General features: G+C 40.2%; 1 protein-coding gene across 1 annotated transcript; it reads left to right on the top strand.

Annotated features, from left to right (window-relative positions):
- Positions 1–8707: 8707 nt before the first annotated feature.
- On the top strand, positions 8708–10910 carry eif1 (eukaryotic translation initiation factor 1). The gene is made up of 4 exons (XM_027016112.2): positions 8708–8876; positions 9786–9949; positions 10022–10123; positions 10249–10910. Exons 1-4 carry the CDS (start codon positions 8846–8848, stop codon positions 10291–10293), a joined length of 342 nt encoding a protein of 113 aa, XP_026871913.1. The 5' UTR covers positions 8708–8845; the 3' UTR covers positions 10294–10910.
- Positions 10911–11387: the final 477 nt, after the last annotated feature.

Genomic DNA, 11387 nt, shown 5'->3' with positions numbered 1-11387 from the left:
CAGGGCCCGAATGGCCTGTGGGAAGAAGCTCCTCTTCAGTCTCTCTGTCTTGGTCTTCAGGGAGCGAAAGCGCCTCCCTGACCTCAACAGAGAGAAGAGTCTATTGTTGGGATGGGTGGGGTCCTTCACAATCCTCCTGGCCTTGGTCTGGTACCGCTTGTAGTAGATGGTCTGCAGGTCAGGAAGTTCCGTATGAGTGATGCGCTCTGCTGAGCGCACTACCCTTTGGAGTGCTTGTCTGTTCTGCTTGGTGCTATTCCCAAACCAGGCTGTGATGTTCCCCGTGAGGATGCTCTCGATAGTGCAGGTGTAGAAGTTCCGCAGTACCTTGGAGGGCAGTCTGAAGTCTCTTAGGCATCTGAGGTGGTAAAGACGCTGACGAGCCTTCTTTGCCAGGGAGTTGGTATTGCAGGACCAGGACAGGTCCTGCGAGATGTGAACACCAAGGTACCTGAAACTATCTACTCTCTCCACCGTGGTTCCATTGATCCTCACAGGTTGGTAGTGCCGCTCCTGCTTCTTGCTGAAATCCACGATCAGCTCCTTTGTCTTACTGATGTTTAGGAGGAGATTATTTTCCTGGCACCAGTTTTCCAGGTGTTTAATCTCCACCAGGTAGGCCCTCTCGTCGTTGTCCGAGATCAGACCCACGACAACGGTGTCGTCAGCAAACTTGACAATGATGGTAGAGCTGGAAGTGGCTGTGCAGTCGTAGGTGTACAGTGAGTAGAGCAGGGGGCTTAGGACACAACCCTGAGGAGCTCCAGTGCTGAGGGTGAGGGTGGATGAGGCGCAGTTGCCCACCCGTACTGATTGTGGTCTGTCTGTTAGGAAGTTGGAGATCCAAATAATAATAAATATTTTATTAAATAATAAATATTTTAATAAATATGCAACATTTTAAGAAGAAAACATCTGGTTTACAATCTCAAGTCAGCATACCAGACCACAGAAATATCAGAAATGGCACTAGTCTGAGCTGTCAATGCATTTATAATTAGAGACTTTATAGCTATAGATTTATTGGTAATGGACCCTTCATTTTTTTCAAGACTGCGTAGAAAACTTGCAATAATGAGAGTATGGAGAGCTGGCAGCTCACGTGGGCTGTGTCATGTATAAATATCTGGCTCTCCGTTCAGCTCCTCGCTGACTGCTGCTGGCTATTCTGGCCCAGTGATTAGCTACTTTGGGCACCAGCAGCATGGCTTCCATTAGATAGAATCAGTTAGGCCTGCACAAGAACTCGAATTGCTAATGTTCCAAAAAAGTCACAGGAAATTCATGGGAAGACTGAGGTTGGAATTGGAACTATATTCCCTTTTTAGCTTTGTGGTAGAACTATTTAGTCTAATAATTACCAGTAAAAGCACACTGAACAACAAATGAATTCAAACATTTTCTTGGCAATGTGCTTTAAAATTTCCCAGCAGCATAAACAAAAATCAATTGCTTGTAACAATTGATTGTTTTGACCATGCTCTTACTTAACAATTTAATGACCAAAGACATTCTGCCATTTGGCCTACAGACATAACAGTAAACAGAGTGTAAGAAATAGATCTCTAATAATTAAATAAATAAATTATTAACTAAATAATAATAATTATGTGTGGACTGTTCAGACATGGACTATGAGAGAATTCCACCCGTTAGGAACATATACATTGTATATATTGCAAAGTCTTAATAATGTAAATATTTAACAATACTTAACAATAACAATACAGCCTTGTGTGTTCCTTATTCCATCATATATTTTTTCTTTGAATACTAATGGAAACTAGAAATACATGTTTACCAACAATGGTACAATAATGATGATTTTGGTTCCTGCAAAAATACCTGTATTGTCCATTTTTGCAGAATTTCTCTTTTATCCATAGTATTTTTAGTTTCATTCTACTCATTTATGATTATGTATTGTAAGGCAAAGTGAACCAAGGAAAATCGATCCCCTCTATGGTTGAGGACTACAGCTGGACACTGAAGAAAGACATTCCTGAGGCCAAATATAGGTAAAAATCATACATTGTACATTTTACAAGTACATATGTGTGCATAAGTATAATGACAGTCTTATTTATACATAAGTAATATGTCAGATTTAATTTCCCTCTCACTTGAAAACCATAAATGAAAGAGAAATTCTAAAAAAATTCAATTTCAGTATAAAAAGTACTATAAGGTCTACCTATTTTAGTTTAGGAAGCAAAAAATTAAGCTCAAAATTTGCTGTCCAGTGTAACAGAAATTTCCAAGAAAATCCATATACAGCTCTGGAAAAAAATAAGAAACCCCTCCAATTTTTTAAATAAATCAGCATCTCCACATGTACAGCAACCATTCCATTCAAGTGTTTGTTGAATTCCTTCACAGACACACCTCATTCTACTTAATGAGATGCTGAATAGGTGATCACCTTAACAAAATCCTGTTCTAACGAGCAATAATATAAAAACCACTGCTGCTGTCATCACTCTTCTCTGGCTATAGAACCAGCTGGATGGGAAAAGCAGTGCTAGGACTACCCAAAAAGTAAGTGTAGTCAAAATACAGCTACAGACCATGCCAAAGAGCTGAAAAGGAAAGTTCTTAATGAAGAAAAGAAGGGTTCAATTGCAGCTTTGCTGGCAGATGGACACAGGCATACAGGGATTTTCTATCTTGAAAATGTCAAAAACTACAGTTCATAAGAACAAGGTCAAGCAGCAAACACCTGGGACAGCAATCTCTACAGACTGGCAGAGTTCGCAAACGACTCTCTACCCACCGTGATGATCGCCACCTCATTCAAATGTCACTTAACAACCGTAAGATGATGTCAAGTGACCTACAAAAAAATGGCATGCATCAGCTGGGGTGAATTACACAGCGAGGACGGTTCGAAACAGGCTTCTGGAAGCAGGGCTGAAGTCATGCAAAGCTAGAAAAAAGCCCTTCATCAATGAGAAGCAAAGAAGGGCCAGACTGAAGTTTGCAAAAGACCATAAAGATTGGACTGGAGGACTGGAATAAGGTCATCTTCTCTGATGAGTGCAATTTTCAGCTTTGTCTAACACCTGGTCATATAATGGTTAGACGGAGATCTGGAGAGGCCTACAAGCCAGAGTGTCTTACACCCACTGTGAAATTTGATGCAGGATCAGTGATGATCTGGGGGTGTTTCAACAAGGCTGGCAGATTTGTCTTTGTGAAGGACACAAGAATCAATCCACTTACAAAACTGTGCTGGAAGACATCTTGCTTCCTTCTGCTCTGACAATGTTCCCCAACTCTGATGATTGTTTTTTTCAACAAGGCAATGCTCCATGTCACACAGCCAGGTCAATCAAAGTGTGGATGAGGGACCACCAGATGAAGACCCTATCATGGCCAGCCCAGTCTCCAGACCTGAACCCCACTGAAAACCTCTGGAATGTGATCAAGAGGAAGATAAATCACAAGCCATCACACAAAGCCGAGATCCTGGAATTTCTGTGCCAGGAGTGACGTAAAGTTACCCAACAGCAATGTGAAAGACTTGCCAAGATGCATAAAAGCTGTGATTAAAAATCAGGGTTATTCCACCAAATATTGATTTCTTGACTCATCCTGTGTTGTTTATAAATGAATATGAGCTTGTTTTCTTTGCATTATTTTTAATCTGAAATATCTGTAACTGTTTTGTTATTTTGACCATTAGTCATTTTCATTAAAAACTTGCTCTAAAATACAATATTTTTATCTGGAATTTGGAAAAAATGTTGCCAGTAGTTTATAGAATAAAACAAAACTGCTCAGCCTGGTTAAACACATACTCATCAATTGTAAAACTAGAGAAACTGATAATTTTGTAGTGGTCTCTTATTTTTTTTCCAGAGCTGTATATGTTGTTAATCCATATCTACTTTGCAAATTAACATAAAAAACATACAAAACAACAGGGTGGGATTACCAACAATGTTAGAGTGTGTTTCACTAATAATTTATTAACTTATAGAACGTTAATAAAATACAGAGCAGTAAACACTTTTTACAAATACATACTATACAGACAGAAAACGAAATATATTCATATATTATATGTTCTGAGTTTGAAATCTGTAGCATGCAAGGACCATACTGAGACACACAGTGGTCCAAACGTGTGTGTGTGCGTGTGTGTGTGTGTGTGTGTGTGTGTGTGTGTGCGCGCGTTTGATTTTCATTGAAAATCCAACCATGCCTAACCTGCCTGAACCCATAACCTTCAATCAATTACTTTGTTGTGAGCTAAGAAATATTGCTCAAAATGCTATAAGAACATAATTAGAATTGTTACAAAGTATATGGAAAGTAGTTAATTAATAGTTATATAATAGTAGTTACATAATACCCATATGGAATAAGCATTCATATGTAGGCTAGATCACATACAAAGAAGAATTTCCAAACAAAAAACAAAACATTATTGCCACAAGTGGAGGCTATGTTTTTATGGAAGTATTTTTATGTTTCACATGTTTAAATGTTATTCACATGTAAATATGTGACTTTTTATAAGGTATATTTTAGAACCTATTTGGTTATTATTTTTGCCATGTCAATATCACCTTCTGTGCAGCTATAAGAGAATTATGTTCAACTGTCATGGTAGGCCGGTCCGCCAGCAGTAAGGAAACGCCCACTTGTGATAGGGCTCACCCCACTTACCAACCTCGCTCCCAATCCCCAGAGTACTGATTGTGCACACCTGACCTCACAAATTGTATGACTATTTGAAACCACAGGTACGCGAGGACAGTGCTGCACATTAGCGGACAATCCCTCGGCTTCGCTGTTGAACGTCACTTCACTGCCTACGAACCACAGAGTACCTTTATCTATTTCATTATTATCTATGCATAATAAAGAGCACTTCCCCACAACCCCGCATCTCACTTCCTCTGTGTCGCCTGCATCACATCAACCAATAGGAATTAAAAAATCGTTCAAGTTATAATAGCTGTTGACATAATAAATTGCATAGTGTACTAATGTGTTTAATAGTTAGTAAGCACCTAGAAGTTAATACGTTGCCTAGTGGTGATGATAATAAAGCGGTTAGGTTTTCCATGAGGGGCAGCATAGTGGAGAGTGAGCGCATACTATGAATATCAGTAGATGTAGTGAAGTGTGAGATTTGAAATTGCTAATGGGTGTAGGTAAAACACTACAGGTCCCTCGTAGCCCTTCTCCACCAACAGTCCTATTAATTATATTTACTGTGTGGTAGGTCAGTGATTAAGGTACTTGACTTGTAATCGGAAGGCCCCACCACTGCCAAGTTGCCACTGTTTGGCCCCTGAGCAAGTCCCTTAACCCTAAATTGCTCAAGCTGTACTCATCCATGATTGTAAGTCACTATGGAAAAAAGCTTCAGCTAAATATCAAAAATGTAAATATTTCAATGTCAGACCTGTGCAAAGTTCAATGGTCATTACATTAAGACATTTACCGGTAAATCTGAAAATGTATTGACTTAGTCCTTTTCTCTCTATATGTGTTCTTCTTCAGCAGCTCCCACCTACCCTTGTATGGTCTTGGCCCTTCTGACCTGTATAAGGGTTGGAGCTGCTCCAGCTTCCACTCTTTTGGAACAAGGATCTCAGGTAAGTCTACTTCTTTGATTCACTGCATGTTGTAACAGGTATCTACTCTCCAGCAGGTGACATGGGGATGGAGCAGGTCTCTGACTTCATCACACACCCCCTTTCAGTAGCTCACTGCTCAGAGTGATGGGAGAGGAAGTTCACTGTCACATTCTGCACCCCTTTTTCGATACATCAGTGTGAACTTCAATGGCTGCAAGGATAAGTACCAATAAGTAACCTTTGCATTTGTATCTTTCTCTCCAGTGTGAACTTGAACCCCATCAATTGATACTTTAATGAGTCCAATGCCCACTTTACAGCTAGCGTCTCATGTTCCACAATGGAATAGTTTACCTCCCTTGGGAACAACTTCCTGCTTATGTAGAGAATGGGTTGCAGGTCATCTTCTTCCCCTTGAAGCAAGACCACACCTAATCCACTTCCTGATGCATCTGTTTGCACGAGGAAGGGCTTCTCGAAGTCTGGGTTGCGCAGAACAGACTCAGAACACAGGCAATCTTTCAGGTCTTGAAACACTGCCTGGCATTCATCTGTCCATTACACTATTTGGGGCATATCATTGCGTACCAAGTCTGTTAATGCAGCTGCTCTACTAGAAAAGTTTGGAATGAACCTGCAGTACCATCCAACTAGTCCCAGGAATGATTGCACACGCTCCTCTTCAGCGCAGGGCACTCCTTCACTACCTCAATTTTGCTGACTTGTGGGTGGATGGCTCCTCCCCCTAGGACATAACCCAAGTAAGAGACTTTGCCCCCTGCGAGGTGCCACTCGGTTGATTTAGCTGTCAACCCCATGTCTGCGATCTGTTGTAGTACTGCCTCTAAGTGTTGTACATGTCCAGGTCATGCTGCAGATGACAACATCATCAATATATGTGGCTGAAAAGTCCTCTGTGCCTTTGAGCACCTTGTTTGTTAGCCGCAGAAATGTTGCTGCCGCTCCATGAAGGCCAAAAGGCATAACAGGCCACTTGGTATGCGGAACGTCATCAATTCTTTCACTGCTGGCATCAGTGGGACTTGTCAATACCCCTTACACTAGTATTGTCAAATACTTTGCCCTACCAAGCCTCTCTATCAGCTCATTGGCGCTTGGCATTGGATATGGGTCGAAAGCTGATACTACGTTCAATTTTGAGAAATACACACAGAATCACAAACCTCCATCTTTTTTGGGGACCAGTACCACCAGACTACACCACTCAACCATGAAGGTTGTCTCTGTCACTCCCAGCTCAAGCATTATTTCCACCTCCTTCTTCAGATCTGGCATCAGATGTGCTGGCACTCTGCAGTTTGTCTGTCTGATGGGCACATCCTTCATAATTAGAAAGATTTTAAGTTGATCTATTCAATAATAAAAGCATATTTCTGTTTCTTTATAATTATGTAAATAAATAGAATTATGCTGTTTTCCTGAAGATGAAAGAAATAAAGACTAATGTGATGGAAACTGTGGTGAAGGCAAAAAACAAAAAAACAAAAAACAAACTCATGATACAAAGAACACCCATCTCATAAGACACAGAGGTATGGACATGTGAGGGAGCTAGCCAAGCTGGCTCACTGGGATTAACTGATAATCATCAGTAGCCTATGCTACAGTAGCATATGATACAAAGCCTGGCCTTAACACCAAGGGAAGAACAATGGCTTGCTCTGCATTCACGTGCTATTTTACTGTGCAGAGGGGCTGAGATGCTGTAACTACATGAATTTCCTCGAGGGGTTTGGGTTGTATGTTAAAGTGCATTCTATTTATGAAACTAATGTTACCACTATTTGAATACAGGCAAAAACAGAAAGTAAAATAGTTACACCTGCAAAATGTTTTTATTTGACATAATGTGCAAACTGTAAATGCCAACAGTAAATGTGCAATGCCATTCAAATAGTTGATTTTATGTATTGTTTTCTTTACTTGAAATGTATTGCTATATTTATTTTTTCACATTTATTTGTTTCCTCTTTGAGTGTGAGCTCATGCTAACAAACACAGTCCACCTCAGTTCTGCCATGTCAGATCTGTAAATCAATTCATTTTACTATGTGCAGTTTATTTTGACCAACTGTCCACTGTCACTTGGTTTGATTTCATTATATCTGGGCAAGGGTAATGTTTGGGGCTTTTAGGAAAAGCAAGGCATGGCTGCAGGCATAGAGCTATGTACACTGCACATCACATCACATGCACAAATACATCACACATACCTTTACCTTTACTATGATGCCACAATTGGCAACTATGATGCCACAATTGTATCTCAATGTGTCAAAAACACAAAGCAAAGGAGTCAAGTCTCTGTTTTGATTTTAGTTGTGTTATGGTAAAATGCACATACTTCATAGTAAACAAGTTTGCTTATATTTTTTAACTTCCTATTTATAATATTTCCTATAAACTAACAATCAAGAATTTTAATCAAATCCCAATATAATATACTCTTCTAAAATTGTTTTGGAAATTACAGAAGATATTTGATTTAAATCTAAGTATTGTGTTTGTTTTTGTTAGATACACCATACTAGAACTGCCTACGAGTAAATTAGCTTCCCCCAAGAAATAAAATTGGTTTAACTGATTGGTTTAATTTTTTATTTGTTTTCTTTTAATGTAGCTATTTAGCGGAGATATCTGAAAGATTTGAAACTATAAACTCGTTGTTATGACGCATATATACAGTGCGCGGATAGGTCACAACTAAAGGAAACTGAAGGAAGAACTCAGAGCTCAGGAAATACCCTATTAATGCTCCTCCTGGCACATCCCTCTGGTCCATTATCTCAGAAAAACCAGAAAACCCAATAAAACAAGGCTTCGTGTCTCAGTTGCTAGTATCAACAGGTTAATCTGTGATACCGTTAGGTTATAGAATCTATTAGAATTGTAAGAATGTAAGAATCAAATTCTTACAACTGATAATTTGACAATCCCCAAATAAGCCTTTTCTATTAAATCCTTTGATTTTTTACGGTATGACTGATAAATTTCCGTAAATGTTGCGTAATCCACGGGTGGAGTCGATCACGTCAATTTGACGTAATGGCGTCCACGTCACGGAGGGTCTATAAAAAGCTGTTTTTCGACACTTAAAGCAAGCAGTCGCCATTTTGTGAGCACTGTTAGTCGGCCGGTTGAGAAGTCGCAGGATAAGCACCAAATTACACGGGAGAAAAACAACTGCTTGACAACCCGTTATCATCCGAAAGGAAAGGGAATCGTATCGTATGTCCGCTATCCAGAACCTCCAAACTTTTGGTAAGGTTGTCCTTAAACGATTTCGTCGATAGCAGGGTAGTTGATCATTGTTCTGTCTCTTGTGCCGAGCTAAATAAGCTAGTTAGGCTAGTAGCTAGCGAGTGGGGGAAGGGCAGGGCGAAACTGCGATATTTTTATTAGCTAACAAGTGGTAGAGTTAGCGAGCTATTTGACGGCAGGATCGCATTATTTTATTAGATGAGTTAACATTGCGATTCCACTTGCCGCTAAACTAAAACTGTCTTGGCTTATAATGTCTTTCAATCGAGGATGTCTTCATTTCTTCAGTTTGTAGGCCTCGACCTTTAGCTTGGCTTGCTATCTTTTTATCTAGGTTACTTTTTTCCCCTTCAGGCTAACGACTGCTAACTGCGCTACTGTAATTCGACATGTCGACTGAATTGCCGTTTGCATGTTAACTTGGCTAAGGATATGCTTGGCTTGTTCACTATTTATTGGGTTTGTGTTCAAGTGGTTATCCTAGCTACCTGCTCATCGAGTAGTTAGTCAAGTAGTTTAGTAGTCCGCTGTTGGCTAGTTTGCTAGAGGAGGCTTTAAATGCTTAAGTCCCGGTGTAGTTTATCGGCCTCAACAAAATGGAAGCTGGCTCACTGGACAACTTATATTTAGCTGCCTTTGCGCAATTGCCAAGAAATATGAGCCTTTTTTTGTGTAGTTGTATCTAGCTACATTACTGTGAGAGGTCGGTAACGGTAAACTCAATTCGGGTTGTGGCTCTGGTTTCTGAGCTTTATGGGCGGTGTTAAATGTTCTTGATTCTGAACCGTCCAGTTTATAGCTACGTATCTAGCTGTCTAGATAGCTTTGTGTGGCCAGAACACGTGATTTTCACTTTCTTCTGGTTCGCTCATTGTTTACATCTGGCTCTCTCCTGTTCTCTCATCTCAGACCCCTTTGCTGATGCAACTAAGGGTGATGATCGGCTCCCAGCTGGGACTGAGGACTACATCCACATAAGAATTCAGCAGCGGAACGGCCGCAAGACTCTGACTACTGTTCAGGGCATTGCCGACGACTATGATAAGAAGAAGCTAGTCAAGGCCTTCAAGAAGGTTGGTTGTCCCTTTATTTACAGTTTTGCTGAAGTTGAAAGGTTGAATTACGGTCTTTGTTTATATTTACAGAAATTTGCCTGCAATGGGACTGTGATTGAGCACCCCGAGTATGGTGAAGTGATTCAACTGCAAGGTGACCAGCGCAAAAATATCTGCCAGTTCCTGACTGATGTAGGTGGACTTTGATTTCAAAGGTTTACTGTGGGTATAAAAAATGTCCACTTGTTTGATGCTGGTCTGAGTAGCTTTACTTTTGAACTTGTATCCTTTTTAATACACTTGTCTCTACTCAACAGATCGAACTGGCCAAAGAGGAGCAGCTCAAAGTACACGGTTTCTAGAAGCTTGTGACGCACCCCCACCCTGATCCAACACTCAACCCAACCTTCCTCTTGCCACCCCAAGCAGCCCCCACCCTATGTAGCAAATGCTGAAAATAACAATGATTGCTTCTGATTTGAGACTCTTCACCAGTATGGCTTCCTTATCAAAGGGCCCAGTCCACTTAAAACATGGACAGACTGAGACGAGCGATGTGGGATGAATGCGGATCTTTGTTTTACCCTCTATGGCCCTTGCCCTTTTTAGTTGATCTTGTGCTGTTGGGCACAATTCCATGTATTTGTTTTGTACAACATGTTTCAATAAAATCCTCAGATGCTACATTTTGCACAATCCTCAAGTTGTTGGATGAGGAGGGGGTAGGGTGGGATGGTGGTTGATGTGAGCATGCTCATACCTATGTTTTTGATACACCACCGTAATGGAATTGCTTTTGTGATGTGGGCCAGCCTGCATCAGGGTTACATTGGGGTGCTGTTGGTGCACCAAGCATGGCCAGCCCACCTTGACATTAATATTTGCTTCTGATCATTTTCTTTTTTAATATGCATAATTTCAATTTTCTAAACTTGTAATACCACTTTGTTTGGACTGGAATAAACTAAATATCCATTAATTGTGTTGTGATTGTGATTTTAGCTGATTCTTCAGATCAGTTCTTTTTAAAATTTATCTGGGCAATAACCCTAAATCTAGGACCTCAGTGTGAAACTGTTCCAAGAGTGGTCCTTGTGTTGGCAGAAACTGCATTTCTTAGCTCAGCTTCAACAACTTGGATGGCTGGTGTTCTGGTTCTCTAGAGACCAATGGGTGATTTTGTTAGAATCTTAACGTGGCTTTAATATGCAAGTTCTTTATTTGGCTTTAGCATTCTAGTTTTTGTGTGTACACTGCAGCCCTTTTTAAAATCAATCTACTTTAAGAAGCCCTACAGTGGCTAATGAAATATATATATATATTTGCATTGTGGAACATGCAATTAAGAATTCATTGAGTTGGTGCACAAGATTTTAAATATTACTCTGCTTCAGCAGTCTTGATGCTTGCAAGCAACTAGTTACTTGACTCAAATCCAGCTGATGAAGTGGCACAA

The sequence above is a fragment of the Electrophorus electricus genome, chromosome 2 (assembly GCF_041902795.1).
Source record: "Electrophorus electricus isolate QZ-2024a chromosome 2, ASM4190279v1, whole genome shotgun sequence".
NCBI lineage: Eukaryota > Metazoa > Chordata > Actinopteri > Gymnotiformes > Gymnotidae > Electrophorus > Electrophorus electricus.
Note: the sequence above shows the minus strand (reverse complement) of the source record. Positions and strands in the feature narration are given on the sequence as shown.